The sequence below is a fragment of the Orbicella faveolata genome, unplaced genomic scaffold (genome assembly GCF_042242905.1).
Source record: "Orbicella faveolata isolate gen_17 unplaced genomic scaffold, um_ofav_v1 contig_34, whole genome shotgun sequence".
Taxonomy (NCBI): Eukaryota; Metazoa; Cnidaria; class Anthozoa; order Scleractinia; family Merulinidae; genus Orbicella; species Orbicella faveolata.
In genome coordinates this window covers 11,211,257-11,231,094 of record NW_028301563.1, presented here as the reverse complement: position 1 = coordinate 11,231,094, position 19,838 = coordinate 11,211,257, and the positions used below count along the sequence as shown (strand labels likewise).

The window sequence follows — 19,838 nt, the reverse complement described above, 5'->3', positions numbered from 1 at the left end:
TTTTCCCTTTAAATCCAACGCTTTGATTAAAAAAAAAAAAGAAAATATATTTTACCCACAAAAAAGAAAACAATATCCGTAAAATTGTCCGTGTATTTATGTTTTAACAGCTTCTGGCGGAAAAACATCACACGTTCCGTGACTCAAAGTTTGGCCGAACGGAGGTCTGTGTCTGGTCACCGACAAAAAAAAAAAAAATAAACCACGGGTAAACCTAGAACCGCGCTCGGCCCATGGCCGCGCGGTTAATTAATTACAGTAAATGGTTTGAACCCAGGAGTAGAAGTTTGGTCTCCTGCTAGTGTCAATTTGAGAACAATCTTAGAAAGAGTCCAGAGGCGCGCGACTCGCTGGATACTAAGAACTAGAATCGGCGAGATGTCCTACAAACAACGATTGCTGACTCTTCGCTTGTTACCACTAACATATGACAGGGAACTGAGAGATCTTTTATTTCTCTATAACTGTATTTCTGGATATACTGACCTAAAAATTGAACGATATGTTACTTTTACCACACATGGCCGGTCCCGCTCTAAGAACCCCACCCTCGTACTAAAACCTGCTTACTGTAAAACCGCAACTTTTCAAGCTTCTTTTTTCAATAGAATTGTAAAACCCTGGAACACTATCTGTAATCTCGCCCCTCAAGACAAATTTTCTAGTCCAAGTTTATTCAAAGATTTTTTGCACGACACTTATTTTACTTTACTGGACACTACCTATGATATTGACATGCCCTGCTCCTGGTTCCTCTTTCGTAACTGCCCTTGCCACCGCTCTTAATTTTCTGTGACTAATATTATCCGCATCTTGTCTTAAACTATTGTAATTAATTAGATTTAACTATAATTTTTAACTATAAGTAATTATTAGATTTTATTGTAATCTTTATCAAATTTAAGATTTTCTATCACCATTCTTACTAGCTTCTAGGGTTGCGCCTCGCATGGGTAACTTTATTTTCCCGTTCGCGCAATTCCTATTGGTCCTTTTCTTCTTTTAATTATATTGTAATTTATGACCAATAAAGTTGATAGACAATAGACAATAGACAATCAGTAGTTCGTATAGTGTGATCGTCCGGGTGAGTGTAGTTCTGAAAAGAACTGTTGTTGGTGACTGACGTTTCGACAACCTGAGCGGAAGTCATCTTCAGAGTCAAGTGAATAGCGTTTGTCAGTCGATGATGTTATACGTCTGGTCCGTTGAACCTGATTGGTCAGTATAGCCATGATGGTATTGGCTGAAAGACTCGTGTAAAGTTTGTCATCAGTCATTGGTGGGTTTCGATCCGTCTATTGTTAGTCAAGTAGGCCGGTTTTTGGTCCGTGTATTGTTAAGTCGGTCTGTTAGAAGTCCGTTTGTCGGTTTCGTTTCTGTCGTGGATAAGTCGTTTGTAAGGCGCCGGTAGTTGTTGACATCTGTTAAGAGGCGTTTGTTCTAGGTTAGTGTACCAGCTTTCCAGAGTCAGTCGTTGAAAATAGTTTGTACTGTAGGTTAAGCACTGAGCAGAGTCCCAGTCAATGTTGTGGTTTGTCAGTTGATGATGTACAGCAATGTGATTGTTGGCATCACCATTTCTCGTGGCTCGTTTGTGTTCAGTCAGTCTCGTGTTAAGGTTTCTGCCAGTCTCACCAATGTAGGAAGCCTGGCAGTCGGAGCATTTGATCTTGTAAACTGCTCCCTGTCTGTCGTTGCATGGAACAGCAATGGGGTCGCCTGTTTCTGTTGTTGTCGCAGAAATTGTGATGCAACACGTGGAGGAACGCGCCCTTGCAACTTGCCGACAAACGATACCGCTTTGGTTACGCTACGTTGACGACACCTTTACCGCCGTTCACAAAGACGAAATTGACGATTTTCACGACCACCTAAACGAACAGAACGCCGACATCCAGTTTACTAAAGAGATCGAAGAAAATGGAAAACTTCCTTTTCTAGACTGTTTGGTAAGCCGCGACAACAACGAACTACTAACGACAGTCTACAGAAAACCGACGCATACCGACAGATTACTTGACGAATCATCCTACAACCCGACTTCACACAAAGCCACGACTATAAAGACTTTGACGAGACAAGCGCAACTAGTTTGTGACACACCGGACAGCTTACGTGACGAAAACAGATACCTTGAACGTGTTTTTCGCAAAAACAACTACAACGCTGACTTTATTAGACGAAACAGTTATCAACCTACTGAAGCTGACGCTACGAACAGGAACCCTACGCCTGTTACTACAGTGACTATACCTTACATTAAGGGCACTTCTGAGACCATCTCGCGGATCCTACAGCCCTACAACATTCGTGTAGCCCACAAACCTACAACTACGTTACGACACTTACTGACCAACGTGAAAGACAGAGACGAACCTAACGACAGACAGGGAGCAGTTTACAAGATCAAATGCTCCGACTGCCAGGCTTCCTACATTGGTGAGACTGGCAGAAACCTTAACACGAGACTGACTGAACACAAACGAGCCACGAGAAATGGTGATGCCAACAATCACATTGCTGTACATCATCAACTGACAAACCACAACATTGACTGGGACTCTGCTCAGTGCTTAACCTACAGTACAAACTATTTTCAACGACTGACTCTGGAAAGCTGGTACACTAACCTAGAACAAACGCCTCTTAACAGATGTCAACAACTACCGGCGCCTTACAAACGACTTATCCACGACAGAAACGAAACCGACAAACGGACTTCTAACAGACCGACTTAACAATACACGGACCAAAACCGGCCTACTTGACTAACAATAGACGGATCGAAACCCACCAATGACTGATGACAAACTTTACACGAGTCTTTCAGCCAATACCATCATGGCTATACTGACCAATCACGTTCAACGGACCAGACTTATAAGATCATCGACTGACAAACACTATTCACTTGACTCTGAAGATGACTTCCACTCAGGTTGTCGAAACGTCAGTCACAACAACAGTTCTTTTCAGAACTACACTCACCCGGACGATCACACTATACGAACTACTGAAATTAATTAATTAAACAAACATTAAAGTTTCCACCCTATGGCGTTAGGGCCGTAGCGAACATCAGCCCCCTAAACCATCCCAATAGTACACTCTGCACTAAAAATGGGTCACATTTGGAAAAATGGGTCACACTTGGAAAAATGGGTCGCAGTAGGAAAAATGGGTCACACTAGGAAAAATGGGTCACAATTGGAAAACTGGGTCACATTTGGAAAAATTGGTCGCATTGGAAAAATGGGTCACAGTTAGAAAAATGGGTCACACTTGGAAAAATGGGTCACATTTAGAAAAATGGGTCACAGTTAGAAAAATGGGTCACACTTGGTAAAATGGGTCACATTTGGACTTGAAAGTGCACGCGTTGCACTATGCAAGTGAGCTACTTGTACGCGTCAGACTTTCCTTTCAAAAACTCGCCAAACAAACAGAAACAATAAGAAACTATCAAAAACAGGGTTTGGTTATGATTAAGCATTGTTTGGGAAACTCACAAATTAACTTGATACCAGAGTAAAGAGGTTTCCTACATAACTTTTCTTTACAGAACAAACGCAAAGTCTTACTCGAACAACTAGAGCGAGCAAGTATTACTCATTCCCAGCGCGAAATTGAAGTCTTGTTTTCGACCCTGAAAAACTCACCTTTTCCATTAGCTCAGAGCATAAAACTACATATAAGAGCGGGTTCTTGTCCCCTGCCTTATTCCCTGCCATCGCTGTGAAAAATCTGCAAAAGAATCTCGCCACTCTCACCATTTGATCAGCAACGTGACAACATCCACGCGAGAGCCCCCGACATGTGCGTGGATTCGCGCGGATATATGACGTCATAATGGCGCAATTTGTTCTAAAAATAGAAAAATTGTCCCATACCATAGGTGCGCGCGTATCCCAAGACATACGGCACACTTAAAAAAATGTGGCACACTTGGATAAATGTGGCACACCTGGAAAAATGAGGCACACTTAGGAAGATGTGGCACACTTGGAAAAATGTGGCACTCTTGGAAAAATGTGGCACACATGGAAAAATGTGGCGCACTTGGAAAAATGTGGCACACTTGGGAAAATGTCACAAACTTGGAAAAATGTGGCACAGTTTGGAAAATGTGGCACACTTGGACAAATGTGGCACACTTGGAAAAATGTGGCACACTTGGAAAAAGATGGCAAACTTGGAAAAATGTGGCACACTTGGGAAAATGTCGCAAACTTGGAAAAATGTGGCACAGTTTGGAAAATGTGGCACACTTGGACAAATGTGGCACACTTGGAAAAATGTGGCACACTTGGAAAAATGTGGCAAACTTGGACAAATGTGGCACACTTGGAAAAATGTGGCACACTTGAAAAAATGTGGCACACTTGGGAAAATGTGGCACACTTGGAAAAATGAGGCACACTTAGGAAGATGTGGCACACTTGGAAAAATGTGGCACAATTGGAAAAATGTGGCACACTTGGAAAAATGTGGCGCACTTGGAAAAATGTGGCACACTTGGGAAAATGTGGCACACTTGGAAAAATGTGATACACTTAGGAAGATTTGGCACACTTGGGAAAATGTGGCGCACTTGGAAAAATGTGGCACACTTGGAAAAATGTGGCACACTTGGAAAAATGTGGCACACTTGGAAAAATGTGGCACACTTGGAAAATGTGGCGCACTTGGAAAAATGTGGCACACTTACGAAAATGGTTCTTATATAAACTCTGGGTGTTCGGCCATCGTGGCGTGATTTAAAATATAAAACAAACAGCGGTAATGAACATTTAAAAAACATGCATTTTATGAACTTGACGTTTCGTGTGCTAGTCAACATACATTTTCAAAAGCCGATAACCGTTAAAAGTTTTTGAAAAGCTATTTATACTGTATCAATGGGGGTCTGGAACCTAGGTTCCAGGTTCTAGAAGTCTAGGCTGTGGAACCTAGACTCTAGGTTCCAGACCCCCATTGATACAAAATAAATAGCTTTCCAAAAAAATTTAACGGTTATACTCAAGTTATCAGGAGTCGACTGTAGCGTGTTTCTTTAGACAGTAAATGGGAACTACATAAGAATCATATCTTCATATCTTTCTCCGCAATTCAAATGTATGGTCTTTCATATATTCACTTGCAGGGAATCCTTGTTTACAATATTTGCCTCATTAGCATAAGCAATTCATTTTCTGAAGGAGCTACAAATAAATCACTTCTGAATATTTAAAGATCATATAAAGATTAACTCCGCTAATGAATATGAGCCTGATGTATTGAATACTTTTTGTCCAACATGGGTTTAAAAACTCAAAATTTTATAAAGAATGTATAAGCTCATTAGAACTTTTGCACGAAGAAATTTTGCAGCTTTTGAAAGACAATTTTTCCCTGAATATTACGCCCAAAGAGCTAAAAATTTCATCATGTATTAAGTTTCACTAGCTCTTTAGCTGCCTGGAGTCAATTCATTTCTAACATGTTTCCGTCTGTGCGCAAGGCCGTATGCAAATGATCAAAAATGTAAGCAGACTTCAACATGAATCCCCCTATTTAGGCACGCGAGGAAAAAGCGAGCAAAACGAGCGCGAAGCATGCGGGGTGGCGGTGGAGTTTGCTCGGTCCCTACCCCCTACCCAGTCAAGTCTTCCATTTTTCGCTAGCGTCCAGTTCTCTCGCGATTCTATCAGATCGAAGTAAAATACGAGAAAACAGAGGGCGGCGAACAGTCTAGCCCCACTCCCAAGTAAGGGAATAGGCCATGAGACAAGGTTGGAGGCTTTTTTTTTTTCTAAACCGGTAAACGCTTTCATCTGTAGCTATGACTAATTATGACGCCTTTTTCCTTGAGATTTGGAAGAGGCCCCAGATCTCGATAAGAGTCTTAGCCACGAAATTAGCTTGTGTTGCTGGCGGGATTTCTGAGCTAGTGATTTTCCGTAGCGAAGGCGTCATTTTATTCTCGCCCGCGAGCGAATTCGCCAGCGGTGAAGCCGCGAGTGAAATTCCCGCTCCATCCTTATGTCCAATTTTTACTGCATTCATTTCTTGTAAGTTTATAGAATCCTGTTACCCTGTTATTACTGTGAGTGAACATCACTGTCAGTTTAATATCAGAGATATTTTACATTAAGCTTTTTTTTAAGTATTTCTCTTATGGCTCCTGATTACATAGTATAGTTCTCGGCTCCAAAATGACGACTTTATTAAACCATGAGCACTACATCGTTCCCTCCCATCTGAAGAAACGGAGCCGTAATAAAGTACTTTGGAGTAAATACGATAAAAAATTATTTATTTAATATTGCACATTATATTTTTCCCATAACAATTCTACAGTACACAGTGAATAGATCATGCAGATCTTTCAGACCTGGGCCTGACCCTTCAAAGGTTTTAAAACGCTGATCACTGGATAAACACCAGCTTGAAGAGAGACTGAAGTGCGGACTAAACAAAACAAAACAAAACGAAAAACAAAAGGAAAAAAAAAAACGCACGACAAAACATACAAAATAACAAAACAAGACATAAAAATAAAAGTAGAAAAGAAAACAACAACAACAACAAAAAAATACATGAGGAAACGTAACAAAAAATAACAAAACAAAACATTGAAAACATAACAAAATAATAATAGTTGTCCTATTTACTAGCTGTACTAGACAGTCCTTCATCCAGCAGTTATAGTGTTAATCAACTTTTTAACCCGGCCCTGTTGGTTGTATTTATATTGTGTATTATTAATCTTGTTAACAACCATATGCCTTTCTCCTGTCCGTGAGTAGTGGTTTCTATTTTAGCCAAGCTACATTATTCACATTTTACGACTTCTTAAATACTGGACATTGTGATAAATATTTTGAAATTCAATTAACGATAAATACTTTGAGTGGTCAACCTTGATAACAGCAATATAATAGTAATGACAATAATGTTTTTCAAACCCCAATCTCACTCACTTTCTTACCGATGTATATGGCATCTCTACTTGTACATACTTCACAAGGTAAAAACCTGTTTGTTTCGTACCCTTTGATACGCTATACATGTACGTCTGTACATGAAACCTATCGATCAGTAATATTACGTGTTAGAGTATGTCATTTACATTTTGCCAAACTAGGTTTGGGATTTTGATAAGGGTTCAGTAATAAACGTCTCATCCTTGCTTAGTCTTCTCAGTTAGCTCCATTTCCACCTCTTCGTAAAGACGCTCAATTTCCTCTTTAAACGTGCGAAGTATCTCTGGCCGTTTGGCTTTGAAGGTGGGCGTGAGCAGACCGTTTTCAATACTAAATATGTCGGGATGGAGATAGATTTTCTTGACCTATAAAAGAAAAATCAAAGCAAAACCTTGTTATCGACATGCTGAGTTATCGAAATCTATCGTACCGCGAAAGTGACAGCCTTCGTGTGACAGAATGATCATTAAGAATTTTACAGAACATCCTAAAAGATATTAGAATCTAGTTTTAATTTGAGGGCGGGGATTACGTAATAACTCTATCTGACCCAGGCTTAACACTCTAAAGTCTGAATAAGTATAATGGAAGTCGGGACGCTTACAACACTGGCATAAGCACGTACGCATGCGCAGAGTAGATAATTGTCTTATTTTCGGTTCCATACCTCTTCGATCGGCACGCGTTCAAACAAGATGGTGGACTCATGCTTATGCTTGTGCTAGTGTTGTAGGTGTCCTCACTTACGTTATGCTTATGTTGGTGCTGTGATTATGTCGTAGCAAAAACCAGGCTTTAGCACCGAACTCAGGGTAAAATGGACTATTGTACTTATTGTTAAGCTAAGAAATAACCGGATAGACTTCAGTGATTCAAACCTGTTCTAAAGAATTCAGTCCTCCTTCGTTACCCTTTGCCAACATGTCTTGAAAAATAACTTTGTGCACAATCTGAAAAAGGGGTCAAAGTAGTTTGCTCAGTTGATATATTTAATAGTCTTGCAGCGCCGTAAATATTCTGGCACTAGAATATAGTAATTTATTTGTTTATTATTTACTGATCAGGATACAAATTCATCGATCATAAGAAGGCGATCATTGTCAACAAAACTGAATTATCAAAACCTGCTGAAACTGTAACTCAAAATTTCCGTTCTTTAGCAAGAAGTGGAGAATCTCATTGAACGAGAATGCTAAATTTCCTGTGTTCTCCGTACCTTGAAAATGTTCCCCTGAGCTATCAGCAGGGCTTGACGAAGAGTTAACACTCACTTTTAACTTTCATAGTATTGAACAACTAATGCAGCATACTTGAGCACTTAATGTCTGTGGCAGATGACAGAGTCAGCATATTCTTCTCTGCCATGTTATTCTACTTCATTTAAGGGCCTAGGACATGGTATCTCATGTAATTCTGTTTATTTTCGGTGTTGACAAGCTATAAACTTCAAATTAACAAAGCAACAGTCTGTTTATTGGCAAAATCACAGCCACCTAACAAACGAGGATGATTTTTCGACCTTTATAAATTACACTTTCACAAAAATTGAACTCAACTTGAAAAAGGTCGGGTGGATGTTTTTGAAGTTCTATCCCAATGCAATCCGTTTCTGAAAATGAACAGTTACAGTGGTTAAATATTACCTCATCTTGACAGAGCTGTTTAATGTCCCCTTCAAGTCCATTGCTCTTAGCCCAGGTCTGAAGCACTTCAGCGTCCGGGACAGCAATCGCTACGAGGAAGGACTGGAAACAACACAAACAACGTCATTACAAGCTGTTTGTATGTACACTAGGGAGTGGCGTAAGGAATGAATTTGGAAATTTTACGAATTCAAATTATCTTTTCGTTCAGTTCCTACGCACCTGGCCCCGATTGTTCAAAGAGTGGATAAAGCCATCCACCGGATAAATCACTATCCAGTGGATAGCGTGATTCGTTTTGACAACGATCATCTACTGGCTGGTGATTTATTCGATGGATAGCGTTATCCACCCTTCGAACAACTGGGCCCTGGATGGAATTTTGCGTCTTCAAATTTTAATGTGCACAAATAAGAAACTTATCGATTGAAATGTAGCCTGTGTACAGGTTCTTTAGTCGAGGACGGGGCAAAGAGAGAGCGGGACGAAAGAGGAGAGAAGAGAAAAGAGAGAAGAGACAGAAGGAGAGAGGAATGGGGAGACGCCCCAACCCCCACCCCATTCCCTCTCCGCCACGTCTCTCTTAGCCAGTTCCTTCTCGGCCCTTTCAGCCGCGGTCAGACCCTTCCTGCTAGAACCTGTTAACAAGCTAATTGAAATGTCGCGAAATATTTTTTTCCTCAAGGCCCGCGGGCCTCGAATTCTTAACCCCAGTCTTCCTCTGAAACTCACCTTGTAACTGTTTCCATAGACAAACACCTGCGCTATGAAAGGACTGCGCAGGTACACGTTCTGAATTTTCTCAGGAGCGATAAACTCACCCTGTGATATAACAGAATGGTTCACTTTAATGTCGATCACAATTTTCAAGGAAAACAAGAAAGCAAATAAACAAGACAGACCAATGTATACCGTAAATCCTCGAATTAGCGCCCGGGGCGCTTATTGGAGGGGGGCGCTTAATCGAGGGGTGGGGGGGGGGGGGCGCTTATTTAATTTTTCCCAAATCGTGGCCAGACATGATCATTTTTTTAATTCATCATCTGCGCGTAAACAACAATATAAGCTGTTTATTGGCATAAAGAGCTGATCCTAAAGTTTTAATCGCAGCACTGTTAGTACTTAACGTGTTTAACGTGTTCACTTAACGTGTTCACAAACTAAAACAATGTCCAAATCTAATACGTGACGAAAACCATGCGTCTTTTGTTGTCTCATTACTCGTCCACAAAATGGGGGGGAGGGGGAGGGAAGGGGGACGCTTATTCGAGGGGGGCGCTAATTCGAGGATAATGAGTTAATTAAAAAGCGAAACTAACAAACAAGTCGGTAAATAGGGAGATACTATGAACAAATAGAAAGAAAGAAAGAACTGTATAATTTCACTGGTAATACAGTCGAACCTCCTGTTGCGACCACCTCTCCTCAGCGACCAGTTTTCCAAAATACCAAAAGTTTCCAAGTCAAATCACTATATTTGGAACCTGTTGTAAGCGACTTCTTATCGTAAGCGACCGCGACCACTTTCAGAGCTAAAAAATTGAATTTTTCTTTTGTTTTTAACCTCCCGTTAACGACCACTTTACAGGTAATAGGGCGAAGATTGAATAATAAGGCGTGGTAACATTATCGCATTCCGGCGTAGTACAAGAGACGAAAATTTCTAAATGAGAAGTGCCAGATTTGTTTCGAAATTGACCTAATTTTCACGTGAATAAAAATTTAAAACATGAGGTAAACCACCTTGTAATTTTGACCCAAAATGGTCTAAGCTTTCGTAAGCGCTTTCGGAAGGTTCGATTGTATTAGTAACATGCATTTCAAAAAAAGTGAAAATAGATCTCATAAGCCTTGAATGAAGTGAGTGACCAAATTCTCCTTACTGACGGTGTTAAAACATTTGGAAATAGATCAGGAGAGTTTCAACCTTCATCATAGATAGACAGACACCTTTATTTGAAAGTAAAAATCTAAAATCATAAACAAGAAAAAAACTCCTTGCCTGGGAAAGTTTGAATATGTTTTTCTTTCGATCGATAATTTTCAAAGTTCCATTCTGCAAATTTAAAGAACAGGATAGGACAATAGTTAATAAGATAGTCGCATGATATTTATGGCGAGATGTCTCGTTATGTAACGTTCTCGTTCCATCCTCGTTACGTTATCGTGCATCCTTGTTACGTCATCGTTACAATTTCGTTAAGATTTGTTTACGTCTGAGCTACACACGTTATAACTACGCCCTCTTTGTCTCCTCGTGAGGATCTCGTTGGGTACTCTTAACGTCTTCAGATCTCTTTTCCTCGTGAGTTCCTCAGGCTCTTCTTTTTGGCGTCAAGTTGTTGTCACGAGTTCGTTGTCGTCTTTTCTTTGGTCGTTACGTCCTCGGTAGATGTAGACTCACTTTGTGTATAAAATGTACGGGTTCTCAATGGAGTTGTTTTTTTTTGACTTGGTATTTCTATAAAATACCACAAAAGGGAATCTATTGAATCACAGTAACTTTCAAGCATTTAGGGACAATCTCAAAACACATCAATGGGGCGACTTGCACCTTTTACAAGGTTATTTATTATTGAAGAAGGAAACAAAAGGTTAAGAACACAAACAATGCCCTTCGCCCTAGGAACAAAAGAAGTGCAGATAAACAAGAACAAATGAAAAGAAAGGTTTTAAACTTGTGCAGATCAACCGGTATCAACGGCTTGCAAGTCATTGAAGACATAACATCTAAGACCGGAAGTTTCACATTACCGGAAGCCATTCTCCTACGTCACCAGTATGGAGCCAACCATCCTCGTCGATAGTTTCAGCGGTCTTTTCAGGGTCGTGAAGATAACCCTTGAAGACGCTAGGACCCTTAAGGCAAATCTGTAATGGAGAAAAACGATTACTGTTTTCTACGTCCGTTGTTTCACGTCGAGGTCAGGATAGAGTCTTCGTGTTGGAGCTTTAAAAAGATCTTTGCCTTAATCTGTCGTCAGTTAATATGGATTCGACTCAGTAAAAAAAACCTCTCACTGCTACAAAGGCGATAACCATGGAAAAAACCAATTGATCACAAGGCAAGGCCGGATATTGGTTTGTTAAAAGCAGTTTAAACTGAGGCCAGAACGCGTATGTCGAAGCAGCTCAGTAAACAGTTAGCACTTTTTGCAACACTTTATAGTTCCTTTCCAGAATCAGATTATCATTAAATTTGGCCTCATAAATACCGATGAACAGAAAGATCGATAAATTGAGGGTTGATTCGCAGTGGCGAATCTAACGGAGGGGCCCGGGAGGCCCGGCCCCTTATTTTGGGTCAAAAAAAAAAAAGAAATCACAGAAGGAAGAAAAGCAGGCAGGGCAATGAAAACAAAACCGGCCCTGCCCCCTCTTAGCTCAAGGTCAGGATCCGCCACTGATTTGTCTGATTATTTTTGCTTATACAAAGAAGTAAATTAGATAAAAATGAAGCTCCACTATCATACCTCCCCCTGCCCATTTTTAGCGAAGTATGCCTTTTCTTCCACGTCTACAAGTTTAATGATGTTAGAAGGAACTGGAGGGCCCACGTGACCGGCTACACAATGAAATGAAATAGAAAATCATCGAATCATCCAATTAATAAATCGATCATGTCAAACATTAATTAATTAATTAATTAATTAATTAATTAATTCATTCATTCATTCATTCATTTATTTAATCAATCAATCAATCAATCAGTCAATTACCAATCAGTCAGTTATCCGATCGGTCGGTCGGTTAGTCAGTCAGTCACTCACTCAATTAGTCGGTCAGTCAATTGGTCGATCGGTCGTCCAATTAATCAAAAAAGTAAATGATACATGAGTGAAGAGGAAACAAAACAAAACAAAACAAAAAAAACAACAGTCGACAGACCTGTGGTGAGGTCATTATACAACTGAAAGGTCGCAGCTGCTGCGCACTCGGTCTGACCGTAGCCCTCAGTCAACTGAGAAAGACAATGACAGATTCATTTGGTGTGATCGTACAAAAATATGAACTGGAAACGCAAACCGTGCATTGACAAGAATCCTACAGTTAAGTAAGAAGAATCAAAGAAACGTGCATATATAAACAATAGTCTCCATTTGGCCCGAAAATATGCTTGGATATTTGTCCGCGGACATTATCTGTTCCTCGAAGCTCACAGTTTTCCGAGAGCGTAGAGTTTATTATTCTTCAAATGTTTTTCGCAACACGTGCGGTTTTGAAAATTGGGAAATATCACTCGGATATTCCCCAGTTTTAGCTTGGAAATATTCAGTCACGTGATGCGTTTAGACCAATCGCACGCGACCGAAAATATTTGATGATTATAAAATTACATATATCACTGATGAACTCACGTAACATCCCATGACGCATCTAATGAATGACGTCACTTTGGCTGACAAGGGCGCTGAGCCACAAGGCATATATCGCACACGACCTCCAAGAAGATTCTGTAGTAAAAATCAAAAGTAATAAAAACCTTCTTAGGGTTTTTGACAGAGCAACGTGCTGAGAATAATTTTAAAGCTTAAATGAGCCTCAACCTAGACAACGTCGGCACTTATTCATGATTACGTCAGGTGCACAAACTTCACCCGTCCCCCTCCACTCGCAAGCTTTCGTAATATGATCACGATCAATGGCTGACTGCCTTACCTGTACTTTACGAAGGACCAAGTAATCCCATATCGTGTTCTTGCTGATGATTCGCCTACGACAGTTAAACACAAGCAGTGAAAAAATAATTGGCATAGGCAAACATCGACCATGACACGAAAAAACAAGAAAAGCGTGCGAATTAGTAATTTTATCCACCTCCTAATGTGGAGAGTGGCCCGGGGTCGAGCTAATAAAAGAGGTAGAGGGGTGGGTTGGCGGTTAGGGGAAGGGGGGAGGGAGAGGGGACCCTAATAGTACTCTTACGGAATACTGCATGAAGTTTTCTGGCTTACTTACCTTTTAAGATCACTTTCTTTGGACCTCAACGCCATTTGGAAAATCCACCTTTTTAGCTTGCTCTTGGACACTCCCGACATGACCTGTTTACGTACGAAACAAAATAACACTGAAGAGCGTGTTAAGTCGAATCACAATGGTTGATGATTTCCATATTCTCTTCACCTCTCGACTTGAAAATATGTTGATATTGCAAGGAGAAACACAATGTTAATGAGTGAAATTATCAAAATAAATATAGTTTTTTCATTACCTTGTCATAGATTCTGTTCAGTAAACGTGGAACTGCTGAAAAAATCGTCGGCCTGTGAAGACAATTCATCATAGGGGATTTAAACGAGACAGAAAATAAACAAATTACCTACGGATCGTTAAAGACAGAAGTTAGCAGACTACTTCGTCGATCTGTGACGATTGCCCCCTTAACTAAATTCTGCAGAAAATAATTGTTGTGCTTTAGTTGCTTCTCTTTGAAAAATACTCATTGGGGGGCAACAGAGTATATTTTTTAAAAGAATTGGCGCATCAAAAAAATTTAGCGTCAAACTTCAAGTTGGCCTATTTGTTATTTGTCTCAAACATAACAATCCTTGTTTCTTGTTGTTTTAGTTTTACCTTTTTAGTGTTTTAGTCTTAGAAAAAAATTCAATTTAATTTAATTTGAGGCTCCCCTCGAAATAATTTTGTAAGCTCCTTTAAACTTACTTCAGTTCTTTGCAGTCTTCGAGCAGTCGTTTGATGTCCCCACTGTAGTACCCAATTCTTGCTCCGCTCAGTAATAGATTCAACTGAAAGGGTAATTGAATTAACCTTTACATTTCTCATCACTGAGAGAGTTAAGTTGATATTTTCGGATGTGTGGGTAGTGGCCTTGCAATGGTACTCGGTAAAGGGATTGCTCTATGTAGAACTATGTCGAAAGAGAGCTCAGAGAGTGAGATAAATTGGAAAGTGAAAGTATTGTTTCACCACAAATGCTCATTCTAACTTTTGGTTGAGTAGAAATGAATTACTTCTGTACGCGGAAAACAAAGAGTTTTCTTGGTCAATATTCTACCTCCAAACATTGGTCGCCGCTGTAGTCATTGCAGTGGTTTCCTAAGCTAATGCAAAGCTTATTCTGTAAAGTTGACGAGTCATCGTGTTAAAGAGGGCGTCATTTCCTTATTAATTAAACGAATCCTTGGATTAGTGTTACGAGGATCTATCGCTTGTTTCCACATGTGTGTGCGTGAATTGATGCGTGACTCAGTACTTACGTGATTTATTCGTTCATACATGTGAGCCAGCGGTAAAAATGACAGGTGCACATCCTCAGGCGTCAGCTCAAATCCAGTCTGTAATGATATTAAAAAAATGATCTCGGCTTACGTGTATTTCCTGCCACTGATGTTTCTATTGTTTGTTTATGCCACGAAAAGTGTCTACATTTCTGGAAAGGGTGTTAAACCAGAACTGAACTCCATTTGCTTGGAATGGAAGTTGAAACAAAGGGAGTAGTTTGCTTGGAGTTGAGAGCCTTTATATTGGTGCATGGGGTGGAGGGGGGTGGATAGGGGTGAAGCCTGTATGCAGGGAATTGCGTAGAGATGGTGGAGAGGTGGAGGGGTGGAGGGGTTGGAGGGGTTGGAGATGGTGGAGAGGTGGAGGGGGTGGAGGGGTTGGAGATGGTGGAGGGGTGGCGGGGGGAGGTTCCCGACTATTCACCTTGAAATGTGATAGGAGATATCTAAATGCCTGCACAGATACATACCTGACGCATATGTACGCGGTAAGCCGAGATATCAGCTACGAGATTGGCATGTGTCAGAATCGCTCCCTTAGGAGGTCCTGTCGTCAAGATAAGAAGGCAAATATTTGGTTAAAAACCACAAGGCCTCTTAGATCGGCGCAACATAACAGTAGCCTGCTCAAATAGACGTCAGTTTGGATTTTTAAACACCAATGTTTGAGTATGAGATTCAATACTCCCTTGAAATTTTTTTCAAAGAAACGAAAAGTTTCTTGGTACAAATGCAATTTTCCCGCCCTTCAAGCTTGGCCAGCGCTGGTGTTGCTAGGCAACCATGTGACGCCAAAAACAAAAGAAATTGCAATGAGCGGAACGTGCTAAAAATATCCTTCCGATCATGATGCTGGCCAGGGATATGTGACAAAAAAAAAAAAAAAAAAAAAAAAAAAAAGCCAGCGGGGAGTTTCACGATGGCAAAATAAAGTTGTCCTGCCTTCCGCAAATAGTCAAAATTACTCTGAAGCTAACGTCTTCCTCTTGGGTTTCGGTAATGCTTTCAGTGAGCTAGACATGTATCAGGGAACCGGTGCAGTGGCCAGGGTTTTTTTGCTATCTACCAATGACGGAGACTTAATTTCACCAGAGCTGGCAAAACCTCGCCAACAGATCTGTAACAGGTATGTTCAAAACTCAGCTAAACTCAAAATAGCTGATAATCCCATTTAACAGATTCGATGCTGAACAATACATTTTCATTTTTGACCATGAATTTCATTCTTAGGCTATATTTCAAAACAAATATTGAGTGAAAGTGGAAAATTGTTCCCACAGTTTAGTGGAACGGTAATAGAAAGAAAAAGTGTCACTTACCAGTTGTCCCACTTGTGTAACACACAGTTAAAATGTCCTCTGGTTTAGCTGGCTAGAATAATAGCAAAATAGTTAGCCAGTTTGTCTTATACCGGTTGGTAATTTATCAACTTAACAATGATAAAGGCAAATTAACGCCATGGAGTTGACGTTTTGGGCGTTACCCTTCGTCAGAATAAGACCACTTCCTCTGACGAAGGGTTAACGTTCAAGCCGTCAAATTCAAATGCTCGTTATGGCGGTTAATTTACTTGATCAACTTCAAGTTGATAATTAGCTAAATATTTCACTTGTTGCCGCCTTTATTTAGTATTGCACCGGCACTACTTCATGCCAAGCTTGAAATATCAATTCTCCTTTTTGCTTACCATAAATGTGTTGTAATATTACTTAGAAAAGGGTCCTAAGAAAATAAGCGCGCTGATTGGTTAAAAATCGTGTTTCTATAACTCGATGGAAACACAGAACTAGCACGAGCTGTTGACGTAATGATGGCGCGAGCAAAGAGAATTTGCATTTTGATAATCAAAGTAAACAAGCTAGCTGTTTTTCTTTTTTTTGTCGCGGTGTTTTCTAAAAGAGACAGAAAACATGTTCTCCCGTTTCTATCGACTTATAGAAACTCGTGAAAGTTTGGGAGAACTCGAAAAAGCTGTGGAAAAACTCGCCTGTGGCTCGTGCTCCCACATCATTTCTCGTTCTCCCAAACTTCCAATCGTGTTTCTTTAACTCTATAGAAACACGCTACATGTTTTCTATTTCTTAAGCATTGGAATTTGGTGTTTCATCAAGGCAATTTTCTCTGATTCATTCGTTCCAATGCCGTAGCTTACCCTAAAGCCCTTCCCTCTAGCCTGCTTCACAATGCAGTCACGCTCAAAAGGAACTTAACGGTTTGATAAACTTTCAGGTCTAGTTTGACTTAAGACCGTAAAAACCCTATCAGCTGTAGTTACCTTTCTTTCCTCAAAACTCTTCTTTCCAATATCCTGTGTTGAAAAAGCAACACACGAGAAAGATTAGAGAAGGTCTAGCGGGAGTCAGCTGAATTATGAAGCCTTTTGTACCTTTTGTAGGTGAGATCCAAGGTCTACAAAATCTACTGATAGCCTAGAAATGCGCTGAAATTTTAACATAACAAGGAAGCAAGGCTGGTTACTCGTAGAAAGCTTAACGGGACAACGACATGATAGAGTCCAAACTGAAAGCCAAGAATTGCAACCGTGGACAGCTGTTTCGACCTGGTTGGGTCTCGTCAGCACAGCGTACCAGCAAAAAGTAAAGCAACCGGCTGGTTGACCGATCGTCGACATCGTCTACTAAATGCAGTGATAGCTGAACAATCGCCGAAAATTTGACTGATAACTGAGATCAGAGCACCCTTATCCAGACCCTCAATATAGAGTGAAAAACAGTTTTAAAAGATCTTTGTCATCTTGTCATCAAAGAAACTACAAACGAACGATGAAATACTCAGTTTTTTTTAGTTATAAAGAGAAATCAATGCAAATCTTTGTGTTAACTTTGCTTTTTTGGCTTCTTTTTAGTCGTAAGAAGGGTATCACGTTTTTTTTTTTTTTTTTTTTTCATTGACTCTGTGCAATGCAACTGGCTTGACTCGGAAAAAATGATGAAAATTTCCTTCACTTCTGGGTAGGTCTTAATTAAAGCACTAAATGAGTGCAATGATGAAGAAAACCTCCCACAATTCTCATTACCTACGGCTGCATAATGTTTTGAAATTTCCAAAAAAACTTGTCTGCTAACCATTCTGTCAATTGTTAGATAAAAAGATCCAAAATCCTGTGTCTTGGAATGTTTAGAGCATAACTTACTTCTAAATCTGACAGAGAGATGAGCTTGAGTCCCAGTTCCTTAGCTCTTTCACTCTGCTCCTGTGTTACCTGGGAGCCTATTTTCACTAGGTTTTTCAGCCCCTTGCACGAGTGGGCCTGCTCAAGAAGCAGAGAAACTTTGTCCTCGTTGCAAACGATAGTAGAGAGCCCGGCTGAAACGAATAAAAGGGAAAAAGTGAAACTTGTACGTAAACACATAACGAAAAGAAAAAACAATTAAAAGACAACTGAACAACACACAACATTTTTAAAAGCTTTGATCTTTGGCACCGTCCTCACAACGCCGAGGAATTTGAAAACGCAGCTTTATTTCTTCGGTTATGGTCTACCGTCGACGCATATCCGCCGCGAAAACGGAGCCTTTCGGAAACGCTCTTCAAACTAGAGGAATTTGAAAACGCCGGCTTTGCGTTTTCGTGTGGACAGAAAACATTTTTAAACGGAGCTTTTCGAGTTACGTTAATCATCTCCCAGACCGGGTTAATTTTCCTCAAACACGAATCCAAAATGACCGCTAATTGATGCGTTTTTAAATTCCTCCGGCGTAGTGTGGACGGAAAACATTTGATGCGCTTTCACCGAGTGAAACCTCCGTTTTCAAATTTCTCTGACGTACTGTGGACGGGGCCTCGGAAATCTGAAGATGATAGCGCGTTCACTGTTTAGCAATCAGTTCACTATCGAAGGTCAGCATTTCAGTCTCTTACCGTGGTTTATAATGTAAATACATTCTTCAGTGCCGTGTGCGTCATAAACAGGAACTGATATCATGGAAAACATCTGACAGCCAAGATCAGTCAAGGTCCACTGAAGAAAAAGCAACAAGTAAAGACAAGCCCTCTATGTACGGCATCAGCCCAGCAGAAGCGGTGAGCTTACGATGATACAACGCAATGGAGGGCGTGTTTAATACATTTATTTTACATTGTAGTCACCATCTGTCTTCTCATTGGTTAAAAGCCTACAGTTAATTTTGGGAAACAGCACAACCTACAGATTTTATTCACTAATCTGTTGGCAGATTAGTGAAGCCTTCGGCTTCGGCTGATAACACTTACCTCGACCTTAATTATTCCGGATATCACAAAAACCTCATCCGATAATTGTTTAGAAATAGCGAAATGACGAAATGGCACTACGGTTAGCCTGAATAGGGCTCAGGTTAGCCTAAGTGTGTGGACTGAACATATCACCTGTTTGAACATCTTAGAAGAGTCGTGACGAATTGAACAGTTTACCTCCACCCGGTTAGGTCCGTAAATACCAATGAAGGTCTTTTGCGAGGGCTCACAACCAATGACAACCAAGCCTGCGCCAACGTAGGTCGCCCGCTCATGAACCTAGCCAGAAACGAACGCACAAAGTTGAACTGCGGCTAATCTATTAGATCCTTTCATCCAACTAAACGATCAAACATTTTGAGAAACCCAGAATGTTAGATAAAAATAATTTGATCATTGAGCTCATGGATATGGTGCATACATGTTATCAGCGTAGAGGCTGTACAGGGTGAATACCACTGAGTTTTGCCTTGACAGTACTGAGGAAAGGAGCGAAGCGAAGAAAAGGCTGGACTGACCGTAGGTCGTTATCCGGCTCAATACGGCCCAAACGAGCAAGTCGAGAAATATCTGAAATCTTCCACAAAACTCTCAGTTGCGACAAAATAAGTACGGATATGGATTTGCCACTTTTTAAAACCAACTACAGTGTGTAAAATGCAGATGTAAATCCTATTTATAGTGATCATGCACTTAGCTATACAAGCACCAAGCTTAGCTAGTTTACAGGCATGCCACTGCAAAAGTCC

At 40.4% G+C, this 19,838-nt stretch overlaps 1 protein-coding gene across 4 annotated transcripts in view; it reads right to left on the bottom strand.

Moving 5' to 3' along the window:
* Positions 1–6,080: 6,080 nt before the first annotated feature.
* The window catches only part of LOC110050143 (long-chain-fatty-acid--CoA ligase 1-like), a 31,255-nt gene continuing 17,497 nt past the window's right edge, over positions 6,081–19,838 (bottom strand). For all 4 annotated transcript variants that reach the window (XM_089270822.1, XM_089270821.1, XM_089270823.1 and 1 more), the window contains 20 exons: positions 19,267–19,368; positions 18,736–18,835; positions 18,008–18,180; positions 17,129–17,161; positions 16,173–16,224; positions 15,324–15,400; positions 14,830–14,907; positions 14,276–14,358; positions 13,824–13,875; positions 13,571–13,653; positions 13,271–13,325; positions 12,970–13,065; positions 12,500–12,572; positions 12,085–12,176; positions 11,366–11,482; positions 10,614–10,667; positions 9,344–9,433; positions 8,612–8,713; positions 7,847–7,918; positions 6,081–7,333 (listed from right to left, as the gene is read on the bottom strand). In XM_089270822.1, the coding sequence (XP_089126948.1) occupies positions 7,166–7,333; positions 7,847–7,918; positions 8,612–8,713; positions 9,344–9,433; positions 10,614–10,667; positions 11,366–11,482; positions 12,085–12,176; positions 12,500–12,572; positions 12,970–13,065; positions 13,271–13,325; positions 13,571–13,653; positions 13,824–13,875; positions 14,276–14,358; positions 14,830–14,907; positions 15,324–15,400; positions 16,173–16,224; positions 17,129–17,161; positions 18,008–18,180; positions 18,736–18,835; positions 19,267–19,368 (1,752 nt within the window). In that variant the 3' untranslated portion in view covers positions 6,081–7,165. The remainder of the gene's footprint in view (positions 7,334–7,846; positions 7,919–8,611; positions 8,714–9,343; positions 9,434–10,613; positions 10,668–11,365; positions 11,483–12,084; positions 12,177–12,499; positions 12,573–12,969; positions 13,066–13,270; positions 13,326–13,570; positions 13,654–13,823; positions 13,876–14,275; positions 14,359–14,829; positions 14,908–15,323; positions 15,401–16,172; positions 16,225–17,128; positions 17,162–18,007; positions 18,181–18,735; positions 18,836–19,266; positions 19,369–19,838) is intronic.